This window comes from Rhinoraja longicauda, chromosome 4, assembly GCF_053455715.1.
Source record: "Rhinoraja longicauda isolate Sanriku21f chromosome 4, sRhiLon1.1, whole genome shotgun sequence".
NCBI lineage: Eukaryota > Metazoa > Chordata > Chondrichthyes > Rajiformes > Arhynchobatidae > Rhinoraja > Rhinoraja longicauda.
The window spans coordinates 27,931,703-27,945,773 of NC_135956.1; the positions used below are offsets into that span (position 1 = coordinate 27,931,703).

Here is a 14,071-nt window from a genome sequence, read left to right on the forward strand (position 1 = left end):
TTCCATCACTACTCTACTTGTTTCGCTTACCTCACATAATTCAATATCCTTCTCCTCGGTAAATACCGAAGAAAAGAAATTGTTTAATATCTCCCCCATTTCTTCCGGCTCAGCACATAGCTGTCCACTCTGACTCTCTAATGGACCAATTTTATCCCTCACTATCCTTTTGCTATTGACATATCTGTAGAACCCCTTGGGGTTTACTTTTACATTACTTGCAGCCTCATATCTTTTTTTCGCTTTTCTAATTTCCTTTTTAAGATTCCTTTTACATTCTTTATATTCCTCAAGAACCTCATTTACTCCCTGCCGCTTATATTTATTGTATATCTCCCTCTTTTTCCGAACCAAGTGTCCAATTTCCCTGGAAAACCATGGCTCTTTCAAATTATTATTCTTTCCTTTCCACCGAACAGGGACATAAAGACTCTGTACTCTCAAAATTTCACCTTTAAATATCCTCCATTTCTCTATTATATCCTTTTCATAAAACAACAATTTCCATTTCACTCCTTTTAAATCCTTTATCATCTCCTCAAAATTAGCCTTTCTCCAATCCAAAATCTCAACCCTTGGTCCAGATTTGACCTTCTCCATAATGATATTGAAACTAATGGCATTATGATCACTAGACCCAAAGTGCTCCTCAACACATACCTCCGTCACCTGACCCATCTCATTTCCTAACAGGAGGTCCAACACTGCCCCTTCTCTGGTAGGCACCTCTACGTATTGCTGCAAAAAACTATCCTGCACACATTTTACAAACTCCAAACCATCCAGCCCTTTAACAGAATGTGATTCCCAGCCTATATACGGAAAATTGAAATCACCCACAATCACCACTCTGTGCTTACTACTAATATCTGCTATCTCCTTACATATTTGCTCTTCCAATTCTCGTTCCCTATTTGGCGGTCTATAATACACCCCTATAAGTGTTGCTAAACCTTTCTCATTTCTGAGTTCCACCCAAACAGCCTCCTTAATCGAGCCTTCTAGTCTGTCCTGCCAAAGCACTGCTGTGATATCCTCCCTGACAAGCAAGGCAACACCCCCACCTCTTGCCCCTCCGATTCTATCACATCTGAAACAATGAAATCCTGGAATATTTAATTGCCAATCGCAACCCTCCTGCAACCATGTTTCACTGATCGCCACAACATCATACTTCCAGATGTCAATCCAGGCTCTAAGCTCATCCACCTTTCTTACAATGCTCCTAGCATTAAAATATACACATTTAAGGGACCCATCATTTCTTATTCTCAGTTTATTTCTTTTCCCTTCTTTCTCTCCTACATATTGGGTCCGAGTGTTTCCCTTTTCTGCCTCCTGCCTCACACACTGCCTATTAGCTATCTGTGTTTGAGTCCCTCCCCCCAACCGTACTAGTTTAAAGTCTCCGCAGTTATTTTAGCAAATCTCCCCGCCAGGATATTGGTTCGCAATTTGGATTGCGACCTTTTGACTGATCGTTCACATTATTTCTTGATTTATCATCGTTCCTACAGTAAGGCTATTATTTAAGTTGCCTGCATAGTACTCCGCCACTATATTAAAAGCTATTTTTCTACCTCCACCCGTTATACTTTACACCTTCAAAGCCTAAATTGGCTCCAATATCTTTGCCTATTTTATATCTCATTACCAAATCTACCCGCTATATTTTTTTCCTGACACTCCCATCGAATCCACAATAATAGCCTTACTGTTGGTAGAGCTGCTGCATCAAAGCGCCAACGAGCTGGATTCAATCCTGACCCTTGTTGCTGTCTAAGTGGAGATTGCGCGGTTTCTCTATGACTGCAGGTATTCTCCAGACCCTCCGGTTTCTCCCAACAAGGGCCGAATGGCCTTCTCCTGCACCTATTTTCTATTGTCTATTAACATCCCTAAGACGTGAATTGACTATTGTAAATTACTCATAGTGCACGAATGACCTCACTATAAGATTGAGGAGATTCGATAATTCAACGAATACTCTCTTGAACTTCTATAGGAAGAAGTTATAGGAGCCTGAAAAAAGTAACATCCAGATTCAGGGGCATCTTCTTTCAGGCTAATAAGCACCACAACCTCCAAATGGGCTTCGAACTATATAGATTTGTCTGCATTGGTTTTGTATTTGCACTATTATTGTTTTATATATACATCAAACAATAGTAACTATATATATATATTTATGTATACACACACCAGAGCTTTTGTCGTTTAAATTGTGCCTATAGAGTACTGTGTTTACATATCAGTCATGCTGACGCATGCAAGAATTACATTGTTCCGTTTCGGGACATATGGCAAATGAACACTCTTGAATGGTAGTACCAAGTGGATTCGATGGGAGTGTCAGGAAAATAATACTGGGATCTGCATAAATAAGTGCTTTATAGTGAGCATCGACAGTGGACCTGAGTTTCGTTCGTGTACTGTTATTATCCCAGTATCGATTTATTTACAACTACTCCCTTGTCATTCAATTCACGCCCACTTATCTCAATTTGTGCTCTCAATTAATTGATTCTGTTCCACATAATTTGCCCGTTTAGATGCACAGCTCTTAATTTTGTAAATTGTCCCACTAGCAGCTTCAATGGAACAGCCTCCCGCTACTCCCATGTTCATTGGGCATCCCGAGAGTAACTTCAAATAACCCTTGCTTTCTCTCTCTCTCTCTCTCTCTCCATCCCCTCCCCCTTCTCCCACCAGTCTTACTTTCTCCGACTACATTCTATCTCTGTCCCGCCCATTCCCCTGACATCAGCCTGAAGAAGGGTATCGACCCGAAACGTCACCCATTCCTTTTCTCCAGAGATGCTGCCTGTCCCGCTGAGTTACTCCAGCATTTTGTGTCTACATTGCGAGAGCGGCCGTGGTTGAAATGACAGTAGAGTGAAAGGTAAGGGAATGCCACTTAAATGCAGCTCCCAGGCTGCAGGAATACATGCTGAGGGGCGCACTGGAGCTTGGCGGAACAACTAGAAAGACTTGCGACACAGCATGCTGGAATGCAGAGCAAGGAACAAACTGCTGCAGGAACCTCGCGGGACGAGCTTCATCTGTGTGGGGAAGGAAACGGTCGACGTTTCGATTCAAGACCCCGCATAAGGACCGGGCGGGATCCTAATGGAAGATCTCAACCCAAAATATCAACAATTCCTTTCATCGAGTTCTTTCAGCCGTTTTCTTATTCTTTGTTTCAATCCAAAAGCTTTGTGGGGAAGGACTGCCGTCTAAAGTCCTTCTGCTCTGAGACACTGAGATAAGATGGGAACTGTGTAAAAGCCACTCACGCGGCTAAAGTATTGTATCCCGCGAAAGTGGGAGCGTTGGGTAGGTAGTCTGGTGTACACTGAACGCGCTCACATAACTGATGTATATCACCGTGAATGTATAGGAAGAGACTGCAGATGCCGGTTGAAACCGAGGATAGACACAAAAAGCTGGAGTAACTCAGCGGGTCAGGCAGCATCTCTGGGGAGAAGGAATGGGTGACGTTTCGGGTCGAGGCCCTTCTTCAAACCATGAATGTAGATTGAAATGCGTTATGTAAAGAAAACAATGAACTTTTGTATTTCCTTATATTTTTTATCAATAAAGTATTTTACACACAGCAGAAAATCCGCTGTGCTGGTGTACCGTATAAACGCAAAGGCAGTTGCACACAACCAGAATGCAGCGACTGGGAGGCGGACGGACGGTCGCTGTCAGTTGTCAGCTGTTTAAAGCCATGCAGCGGATGTGTCTGCCACTTACACTGGTGGCGGCTGGACGCCTCTTAAACCGCATAGTAATGGTACACTGCTTATGCAGCGTGGGCTGCAACACGTTCTGGGACGCCTCCTGAACCTGGCGGCAAAGGGACGCCGTTTAAAGTGGTATAGGAAGAAGTTATAGGAGCCCGAAAAAAAGTAACATCCAGATTCAGGGGCATCTTCTTTCAGGCTAATAAGCACCACAACCTCCAAATGGGCTTCGAACTATATAGACTTGTCTGCATTGGTTTAAAAAAACAGGCGATCCCACTGCCGCTCAGTTCAAAAGGCTTCCCACCAGCTCCATTTTAGTGGGACGCCTCTTTAACAAATCAGCCTGGTTCAGCGAAAGAAGGCTGCAACTGCTAGTAATCTGAAATAAAACAAAAAAGCTGAGACTCAGCGGACCAGGCAGCATCTGTGGGAAAAGAAACAAGAGGTCACGATTCAGGCTGGAGACGCGGAGGGGACGGAGGTTGAATCTTTAGCGGGGGGGGGGGGGGGGGGGCAGTGAGATGCTTTGAGTATTGTGGATACAATGGAACTGTAGGTGCTGGTTTACAACAACAAAAAAAGGCAAAGTAACTCAGCAGGTCCCGACCCGAAGCGTCAGCTAACTGTTTCCAGAGATGCTGCTCGACCCGCTGGGTTACTGCAGCACCTCGTATCTTTGCTTGGAGTTTTTAGGTTTTCATATTTCGCTTGGGCAGCTTACACCCCAGCGGTATGAATATGGTGGACTAACTTCAAGTAATCCTGGTTCCCGCCTCCTTCCAAGCTCTACCAGTTTGACGTCCCCGATTACATTTTATCTTTGTATATATGCTTCGTTGTCAACTTCTCCTACCTAACAATGATACATTCTACATTTTCATTGGACCCCATCCACTTTGATTTCTCGTTTTCACACCTTACACTTCCTTATTTCTATGTCTCCCTTGACTCTCAATCTGAAGCTTCTCGACCCGAAATGTCACCCATTCATTCTCTCCAGAAATGCTGCCTGACCCACTGAGTTTTGTGTCTATCTTCGAGGTAAACCAGCAACTGCAGTTCCTTCCTACACAATTTATGTGCAGTTCTGGTTACGTAGTTTCAACAGCCAGGCAGCGATTCAACTTAAAGCCGCCGACTCAAGGACTCCGCTTCTACCGAGAGCAGAAGGAAATAAACCAGCAGCACGACCCCGACACAAAAGAACAATTGCGCGAAGCAATGCAAAAGATGGATACGAATAGTTTCGGTTGTAACTACCAACGAGAATCAGGCTGAGTTCAAACAAACAGGGGAAGCGAAAAGAGAGAGAAAGCACGTTGGAAAAGATAAATTAGCAACCTAATTCTAATTGGAAAATGAAAAACAAGGAACTACAGCCCAGCGGTATGAACATCGACTTCTCCAACTTTAGATAGTTCCTCTGTCCCTCTCTTCCCCTCCCCAGATCTCCCTCCATCTTCCTGTCTCCACCTATATCCTTCCTTTGTCCCGCCCCCCTGACATCAGTCTGAAGAAGGGTCTCGACCCGAAACGTCACCCATTCCTTCTCTCCCGAGATGCTGCCTGACCTGCTGAGTTACTCCAGCATTTTGTGAATAAGGAACTACAGATGCTGATTTACAAACAAAAATGTGCTGGCGTAACTCAACGGGTCAAATAGCATCTCCAGAGAACATTGGTAACTGGGAAATATAGTCTTGGACTAAAAATTGTAAACAGACAGAAGATAGAGCGAGGCCAATGGAGTTCCGAAAATTGGGACCATGCACACGAATGCTGTTAAGATGTTCCAAATTTGCCGAGAACCAGTGGAGACAACGGATAGGTTAAGAATTTGGAGCCTGCAGCTAATCAAATTAGCGAAGTCATCAAGCCAAAAGAAAAAACAAATCTAAACTCTCACCGGTCTTTGCGTATGAAAGTGCAGGGCCCGCGAATTGAACTCAGTAAATGTTAATCTTTTGATCAAAATTAACACGAAGCAAAGAAAAGCCAGACATTTTTGTCCCGGATCGGGTAACAACCTTTAAAATATTGGAGGTAGATTTGATTTAAACAATGACGAGGGTAACGTAGTTAAAGGATGGTATACGAAGTACAGGAGGTGGGACATCAGAGAAAAATAGAAAATAGGTGCAGGAGGAGGCCATTTGGCCCTTCGAGCCCGCACCGCCATTCATTGTGATCATGGCTGATCATCTACAATCAGTCTGAAGAAGGGTCTCGACCCGAAACGTCGCCCATTCCTTCTCTCCTGAGATGCTGCCTGACCTGCTGAGTTACTCCAGCATTTTGTGAATAAATACCTTCGATTTGTACCAGCATCTGCAGTTATTTCCTTACATCTACAATCAGTAATGCGTGCCTGCCTTCTCCCCATATCCCTTGATTCCACTAGCTCCGAGAGCTCTATCTTTTAACTCTTTTAAATTTATCCAGTGAATTGGCCTCTACTGCCTTCTGTGACAGATAATTCCACAAATTCACAACTCTCTGGGTAAAGAAGTTTTAAATGGCCTCCCCTTTAATCTTAGACTGTGCCCCTAGTTCTGGGCTCCCCCAACATTGGGACCATTTTTCCTGCATCCAGCTTGTCCAGTCCTTTTATACGTTTCTATAAGAAACATGTTACATGATGTTGGTGACACCACATTTGAAATATCGTGTGCCTTTCTGGTTACCTAGCTAAAAGGTGGATGTCACTAAGCCTGAAAGGGTGGAGAAGAGATTCACGGTTTCAGAGGGCTCGAGTTACAAGACGAGATAAGCTCCTGCCCAGATATAGGCTCCAGTCCACACAAACAATTAGTTTCCATCTAATTTATATTAAACTCCCTTACCTTCACGCCTTGGCGATGCTAATGGTCATCGAGAGATAAACGCGGTTAAATGCAAGATCTCCCAACTCAATAGGACGAGCAGAGCTCGTATCGACTGCAAATTGAATTCAACCTTATGGGACATTTCCTTTGAGTCCGCATTAACAAAACTGATTTCCCGGTGGCCGAGCACTTTAACTCCCCCTCCCATTCCCAGTCTGACCTTTCTGTCATGGGCCTCCTCCAGTGCCATAGTGAGGCCCGCCGGAAATTGGAGGAGCAGCACCTCATATTTCGCCTGGGCAGTTTGCAGCCCGGTGGTATGAACGTCGACTTCTCCAACTTCAGATAGCTCCTCTGTCCCTCCCTTCCCCTCCTCCTTCCCAGATCTCCCTCTATCTTCCCGTCTCCACCTATATCCTTCCTTTGTCCCGCCCCCCTGACATCAGTCTGAAGAAGGGTCTCGACCCGAAACGTCACCCATTCCTTCTCTCCCGAGATGCTGCCTGACCTGCTGAGTTACTCCAGCATTTTGTGAATAAATCGATTTGTACCAGCATCTGCAGTTATTTTCTTATATTACTTTCTGTGCATTTATCCAAATTGTTCTGCACGTTCTCGGGTGAAGTCCAATTAATTGGTAGTAACTCGAGGATAACGGTCAGGGATATTTGTCTCAGGAGTGGGTGTTAGTAAACGCATAAACCCATCTGCAGGCACAGAAGTCAGGTGCTCCGCTGGAGCGAAGTGTGCCTTCTAGGACACATTTCCCATTTTGAGACATTGACTGGAGTATCAGGAAGATACACGCGACTTCATGACGATTGATATCGTTGGTTCTTGGAGCACAAGAGACTATTGATGTTGGAATTTTGACCAAAAGGCAAACTGTAGAGGAAACATGGGCGGGTTTCTCGGGAACACAAGTCGCCGTCGCCGTCGCCCCTCCCCCCTCCCTGCTTCATCGTGCAATGGAAACCCAAATACAGTCGTTAAGCAAAGATTGACGTTTGAGCTCCGAGGAGTTTGAAAATTAACATTCACATGGGTCCTAAATGTAGCAAAGGAAAATAAAATAAATTACTTATGGATTTAAAGGGCTCGCAGCCTTCACGTGATTGAACCGCTTACCCGAGTTACTGATAGAGGAACAAATCGTGACGTAAATACAGTGCAGATCAGATCATGATTACTCTTTATTTAGACAATGCCAGTTTTGTTCACATTTTAGTCGGCAACACAAAGCACCAACGTATTGTTTTAATTACACACTTTATAAAATATTTATTCTCTACAATAGCGAATTCAAGTTATTAATAGTTTCAAACAATTGTTCTGCACTAGGCCTATCAATTGGTTCAACTTTCCAACAGTGATCGATGACTGACCGAATCTTCCGGCCCACCAAAGTCTCGTTGAAGCCATGCGAAAACGAAGGGCGCAGGTTGTAAGCCACGACTGCATACATAACATACTGCCGGTCGCCCGAAAATGGGTGGTCTCTGCTCACCATCTGCCACAGCGTGATGGCGAAGGAGTAAATGTCCGCCTTGAGAGTGGCGTTGCGGCCTCTCAGCAGCTCCGGCGCCCGGTGTGTGTAAGTTCCACCCATGTGCCGCAACTGGCCATTGGGGGTCAAGTCACTGGTCGCCGCCAACTTGTGAGAACAGCCAAAGTCCCCAATTTTGCAACGGCCCGACTCCGTGATCAGGATGTTGGCTGGTTTCACATCCAGATGGACGATGCTGTGCGAGTGGAGGAAACTCAGTCCGCTTACAATGTCATTGGAAAACATCAAGCACTCCCCGACGTCCAGTGAGTCCGCGCAGTTATAGATCCGATGGTCCAGACTTGTCCCTCCTGCGTATTCCATGATGATGGTGCCCACGCTATCCTCGGCCTGCTGCGGGTTCGCAGGGACAGACGTGGTAGCTGCTACCACTTTCACAATGTTCTCATGCACCAGGTGCGCCACGTTCAACTCTGCCCAGAAACTCTGCCTCGCAGCCAGCTTGTTCTTCGTGCACTTTCTCACCTTCTTTATTGCGACAATTTTGCCATAATAAGTGCCTTTGTAAACCCAGCCGAAGCCGCCCGAGCCCAGAAGGTCGAGTAACTTCAATTCGTCCCAAATGACCGTGTACCAAGGGCATTGCGGCAACTCCCGCTTTACAAATGGGAAGTTTCGCCTCTTCCCTCTGAACTGATTGGGACTGCTGCAAGGCCGCTGTGTAATGGCAGGTGGAAATCCTTTCGGTAAAATTCGGTGCACAGGAATAGGCGACGGCATTTTATTTTTTTTGATACACTTCGCTCAACGGATTCGTAAAGCACTGACTGCCGCCAGTATCATTTATTGCGGTCTATTACTTGGCGTCAACGAGTTACATCTGTTCTTTGTTAACAAAGTCCAGCGCTGACTGGTCAAATCAATGACACTTCAATAAACAAGACCAAACAAGGTACCGGTTCAACTCGTCTGCCATTTCTTTGTACCCCATAATAAATTCGCCTGTTTCTGTCTTCAAGGGACCCAAATTTGTCTTAACTAATGTTTTCCTCTTCACATACCTATAGAAGCTTTTATTATCCTCCTTTATATTCTTGGCTATCTTACCATCCTATCTCATCTTTTCTCTCCCCGTATTGCCTTTTTAGTTATCTTCTGATGCTCTTTAAAAGTTCACCAATCCTCTGGCTTCCCGCTCATCTTTACTATGTTATACTTCTCTTTTATTTTTGGATTGTCCTTGATTTCCCTTGTCAGCCACAGTCGACACTTGCTCACTTAGAATAGACAATAGAGAATAGGTGCAGGAGGAGGCCATTCGGCCCTTCGAGCCAGCACCACCATTCAATGTGATCATGGCTGATCATTCTCAATCAGTACCCCGTTCCTGCCTTCTCCCCATACCCCCTGACTTTGCTATCCTTAAGAGCTCTATCTAGCTCTCTCTTGAATGCATTCAGAGAATTGGCCTCCACTGCCTTCTGAGGCAGAGAATTCCACAGATTCACAACTCTCTGACTGAAAAAGTTTTTCCTCATCTCAGTTCTAAATGGCCTACCCCTTATTCTTAAACTGTGGCCCCTTGTTCTGGACTCCCCCAACATTGGGAACATGTTTCCTGCCTCTAACGTGTCCAACCCCTCTTCTTCCTCTTTGGAATGAACTGATTCTGAACCTTCTGTATTATTCCCAGAAATACCTGCCACTGTTGTTCCACTCTCATCCCTGCTAGGATCTCTTTCCAGTCAACTTTGGCCAGCTACTCCCTCATGCCTCCATAGTCACCTTTGCTCAACTGTAATACTGACACTTCTGATTTTCCCTTCTCCCTCTCAAATTGTAGATTAAAATTTATCATATTCTGGTCACTATCTCCGAATGGCTCCTTAACCTTGAGTTCCCTAATCAAATCCGAGTTCATTACACAACACTGAATCCTGAATTGCCTTCTCCCTGGTAGGCTCCAGTACACCTTCGCTCAGTCTGCCTTAACCAACCTGATCTCCCGGTGGCTGAGCACTTCAACTCCCCCTCCCACTCCCAGTCTGACCTTTCTGTCATGGGCCTCCTCCAGTGCCATAGTGAGGCCCACCAGAAATTGGAGGAACAGCACCTCATATTTCGCCTGGGCAGCTTGCAGCCCAGCGGTATGAACATTGACTTCTCCAACTTTAGATAGTTCCTCTGCCCCTCTCTTCCCCTCCCTCTTCCCAGATCTCCCACTGTCTTCCTGTCTCCACCTATATCCTTCCTTTGTCCCGGCCCCCTGACATCAGTCTGAAGAAGGGTCTCGACCCGAAACATCACCCATTCCTTCTCTCCTGAGATGCTGCCTGACCTGCTGAGTTACTTCAACATTTTGTGAATAAATACCTTCATTTTGTACCAGCATCTGCAGTTATTTTCTTACACTACCAGCTGCTCTAAGAATCCATCTCGGAGGCACTCCACAAACTCCCTTTCTTGGGATCCAGTACCGACCTGATTTTCCCAGTGTACCTGCATGTTGAAATCTCCCATAACCATCGTAGCCTTACCTTTGCTACATGCCAATTTTAACCCTTGATTCAACTTGCACCCTATATACAAGTTACTGTTTGGGGGCCTGTAGATAACCCCCATTAGCATCTTTTTACCCTTATAATTCCTCTGTTCTATCCATACTGACTCTACATCTCCTGATTCTATGTCACCCCTCGCAAGGGACTGAATTCCATTCCTTACCAACAGAGCTACTCCACCCCCTCTGCCCACCTGTCTGTCTTTTCGATAGGACGTATACCCCTGAATATTCAGTTCCCAGCCCTGGTCCTCTTGCAGCCATGTCTCTGTAATTCCCACAACATCATACTTCCCAATTTCTAACTGAGCCTCAAGCTCATCCACTTTATTCCTTATGCTTTGCGCATTCATATACAACACTTTAACTTCGGTATGCACCTCCCCTCTCACACTATTTCCCCTGACCTTACTCTCTTATCCCTTCTCAAACTTTCCTTCCCATTAATTCGCGAGTCTTTTGTAACTTATCCTGTACTCACTTCCCCTTTAACTCCATCTTTATGCTCCCAATTTGTCAACCCCTCCCCCCCACTATTTAGTTTAAACCCACGCGCGTAGCACTAGCAAACCTGCCTGCCAGAATGTTGGTCCCCCTCCAGTTAAGGTGTAACCCATCCCTTTTGTACAGGTCACCCCTATCCTAGAAGAGATCCCAGTGGTCTATAAATCTAAATCCCTGCTCCCTGCAGAAGCCCCCACCCACACATTCAGATCTGCTCTCTCCCTGTTCCTGCCCTCACCAGCACGAGGTACAGGAAACAATCCAGAAATAACCACCCTAGAAGTCCTGCTTTTCAGTCTTCTTCCTAACTCTCTAAACACGTTGAAGAACCTCCTTCCTCTTCCTCCTGATGTCCTTTGTGCCCGCGTGCACAACTACTTCCGGCTGTTCACCTTCCCTTTTGAGGATGTTTTGAAGTCCGAGACATCTTGATACCTTGCACCAGGGAGGCAACAGGCCAATCTCGAGTCTCGCCTGCCCGCCATAGAATCTCCTGTCCTCACCTCGGACAATGGACTCACCCACCACTATGGCTCTGCCCGACGTCGATCTCACCGGTTGAGTCTCATCGCTAGGATTGAAGCCACTGACCTGTCTGCCGCTCAGACTGGAAGCGTTGTCTGCCCCGATAGCTCCCAAGAGGGTGTACCTGTTCTCATTAGGCACAGCCACCGACGTCTCCGGCACTCCATGTTTACTCCCCTTTTTCACAGTCACCCACCTTCGCTCTTCCTGAAACCTTGGCGTGACAACCTCACAGTAGGTCCTGTCCAGGAAACTCTCGTTTTCCCGGATGGTCTCGAGGTCATCCAGCTGTTTCTCCAGTTCCCCAACATGTTCATTCAGGAGCTGGACCTGGACGCAATTTCTGCAGGTGTAGTTTCCAGAAGCTCCAGCGGTGTCCCTGACTTCCCACATCCTGCAGGAAACACACTGTACCAACTTGTCTGCCATTTCTTCAGTGGACAAAAATCACAAATTTCAATCAAGTGTAGCCTCCTTGCCTCAGAGTCCTCGCCGAAGACTCTCAAGCCAAAGACTCAGACAGATGCAATAGTTGGCATTTAAGACGCTTTGAGATAGGCACATGGATATGCAGGGAATAGAGGAATATAGATCAAATGCAGGCAGATAAGGTTAGTTAGTCGAGGCATTATGATCAGGACAAACACTGTGTTCCGAAAGGCCAGTTCCTGTGGTATGTGTTTCTATGTTTTAATCTAATCTGATTTTGCCTCGCACAATATATGCACATCAGACATGAAAACCTTTTGAATCCTCACTTGTAATATGCATGCATTTCAGATAAAGTTGTGTTAAGTAAGAAGGCAATGACATATGAATGTTTATACTGTTGGGTGCTTAAATAAAGGGATCATGTAGCATAAATGACTGCTTAATGTTTGCGTTTTTTAATTGAAGGTTCTTGCATTGACAGCTAAGCACGGAGATGTGCTGTTCCACCATAATGCGATATTTTCACAAACCCCAATCACTCCGCACCATTTATGTACCTCTGCTGCGCCATCTTGGCCTTTTCCTCACTATTTGCCCTACAGCTTCCCTTTGTGATTATCTTTGGCATCTTCCAAAAGGCCAATTGAGGTACTTGGTGCTTCCTAGTTACCAACTGCTCCAATTGTCGCATTCTATTTTGTCCTTTTCCATTCTGTTCCGCAGACATGCTGGTGGTTAATGTTGTTAACTCCTTTATGTTCCATATTCACTCCAAGTTTCTACACATTGGATCAATCAATGGAACAACCCCAAATACCAATGTATTTCAGAATATATTTCACTTATAGTCCTGGTCCTCAGTAACCGTGACCTTATATGCATTTGATGATGATTGATGTTACTTAGGATTAATGATACTTTTTCCCTTTAACAAAGCTTCTCACCTTGCTCTATTTTGCACCACATGCTTTGTTTAACAGGCTACCGTAATCTTTCTATACTTTTGGCAACTTCTTGTGAAATCTGACTTAATTTCATATCTCACACCTCTCACTTAAAATCTTGGTTGTAAAGTTCCACCTCGACCAAAAAGGACTCAATTTTCTCAATGTCCAGCTAGTATGTAACCATTCAGGTTGTATCAATCTATTCAGTGCCCGGTATCCTGGCAATAATTATTATGTATTCATTTTGTATCATTCTTGGGCAATTTGTATTTGAGCCAACATACTGAACGACAGGGTGCCACTGAATGATAGTGGCTGGCTACAACTGGCATATTCCTTACTTTGGTGCTCAAATCATGGAAGAATGGGCATATTGGATACAATGAATGCCATACCATAACATGATGTTTGAACTGAGTGAGCCTCTAATAGAACATAGACCAGTACAGCATAGTGACACAACAGTAGAGTTGCTGCCTTACAGTGCCAGGGACACGAGTTCGATCCTGACCCTAGGTGTTGTATGTACGGAGTTTGTACGTTCTCCCTGTGACCGCGTGGGTTTCCTCCAGGTGCTCCGGTTTCCAAAGACGTGCAGGTTTGTAGTTTAATTGGCTTCTTTGAATTGTTCCTAGTGTGTAGGATAGAATTTGTATACGGGAGATTGCTGCTTGATGTGGACTCGGTGGGCCGAAGGTCCTGTATTTATGCTGTATCTCAAAACTAAACTAAACTGCCCCTTCGACGCACAATGTCTGTGTTGAACATGATGCCAAGATCATCACTTATCTACCCGCACATAATCCACCTCCCACCACTGCCTGCATTCCCATATGCCTATCCAAAAATTATAATGTGTTCTAACAATGAATTTGCTCTCTGGGCTGCGTTGGAGGAGCCATGTAGGCCTAAGGTTTTGTGGTGGTCTATACATTGACAGCCCATGGGCTCATTCTCCAGTTGTGCAGCAAGTAGTGGTAGAGCAGCAAGATGAAGGTAGAAGGCAAGTTGGATACTTC

The 14,071-nt window shown here is 45.2% G+C and overlaps 1 protein-coding gene across 1 annotated transcript; it reads right to left on the reverse strand.

Annotated features, from left to right (window-relative positions):
- Positions 1 to 7,865: 7,865 nt before the first annotated feature.
- On the reverse strand, positions 7,866 to 8,864 carry mos (v-mos Moloney murine sarcoma viral oncogene homolog). The gene has a single exon (XM_078398559.1). It carries the CDS (start codon positions 8,862 to 8,864, stop codon positions 7,866 to 7,868), a length of 999 nt encoding a protein of 332 aa, XP_078254685.1.
- Between the last annotated feature and the right edge of the window lie 5,207 nt (positions 8,865 to 14,071).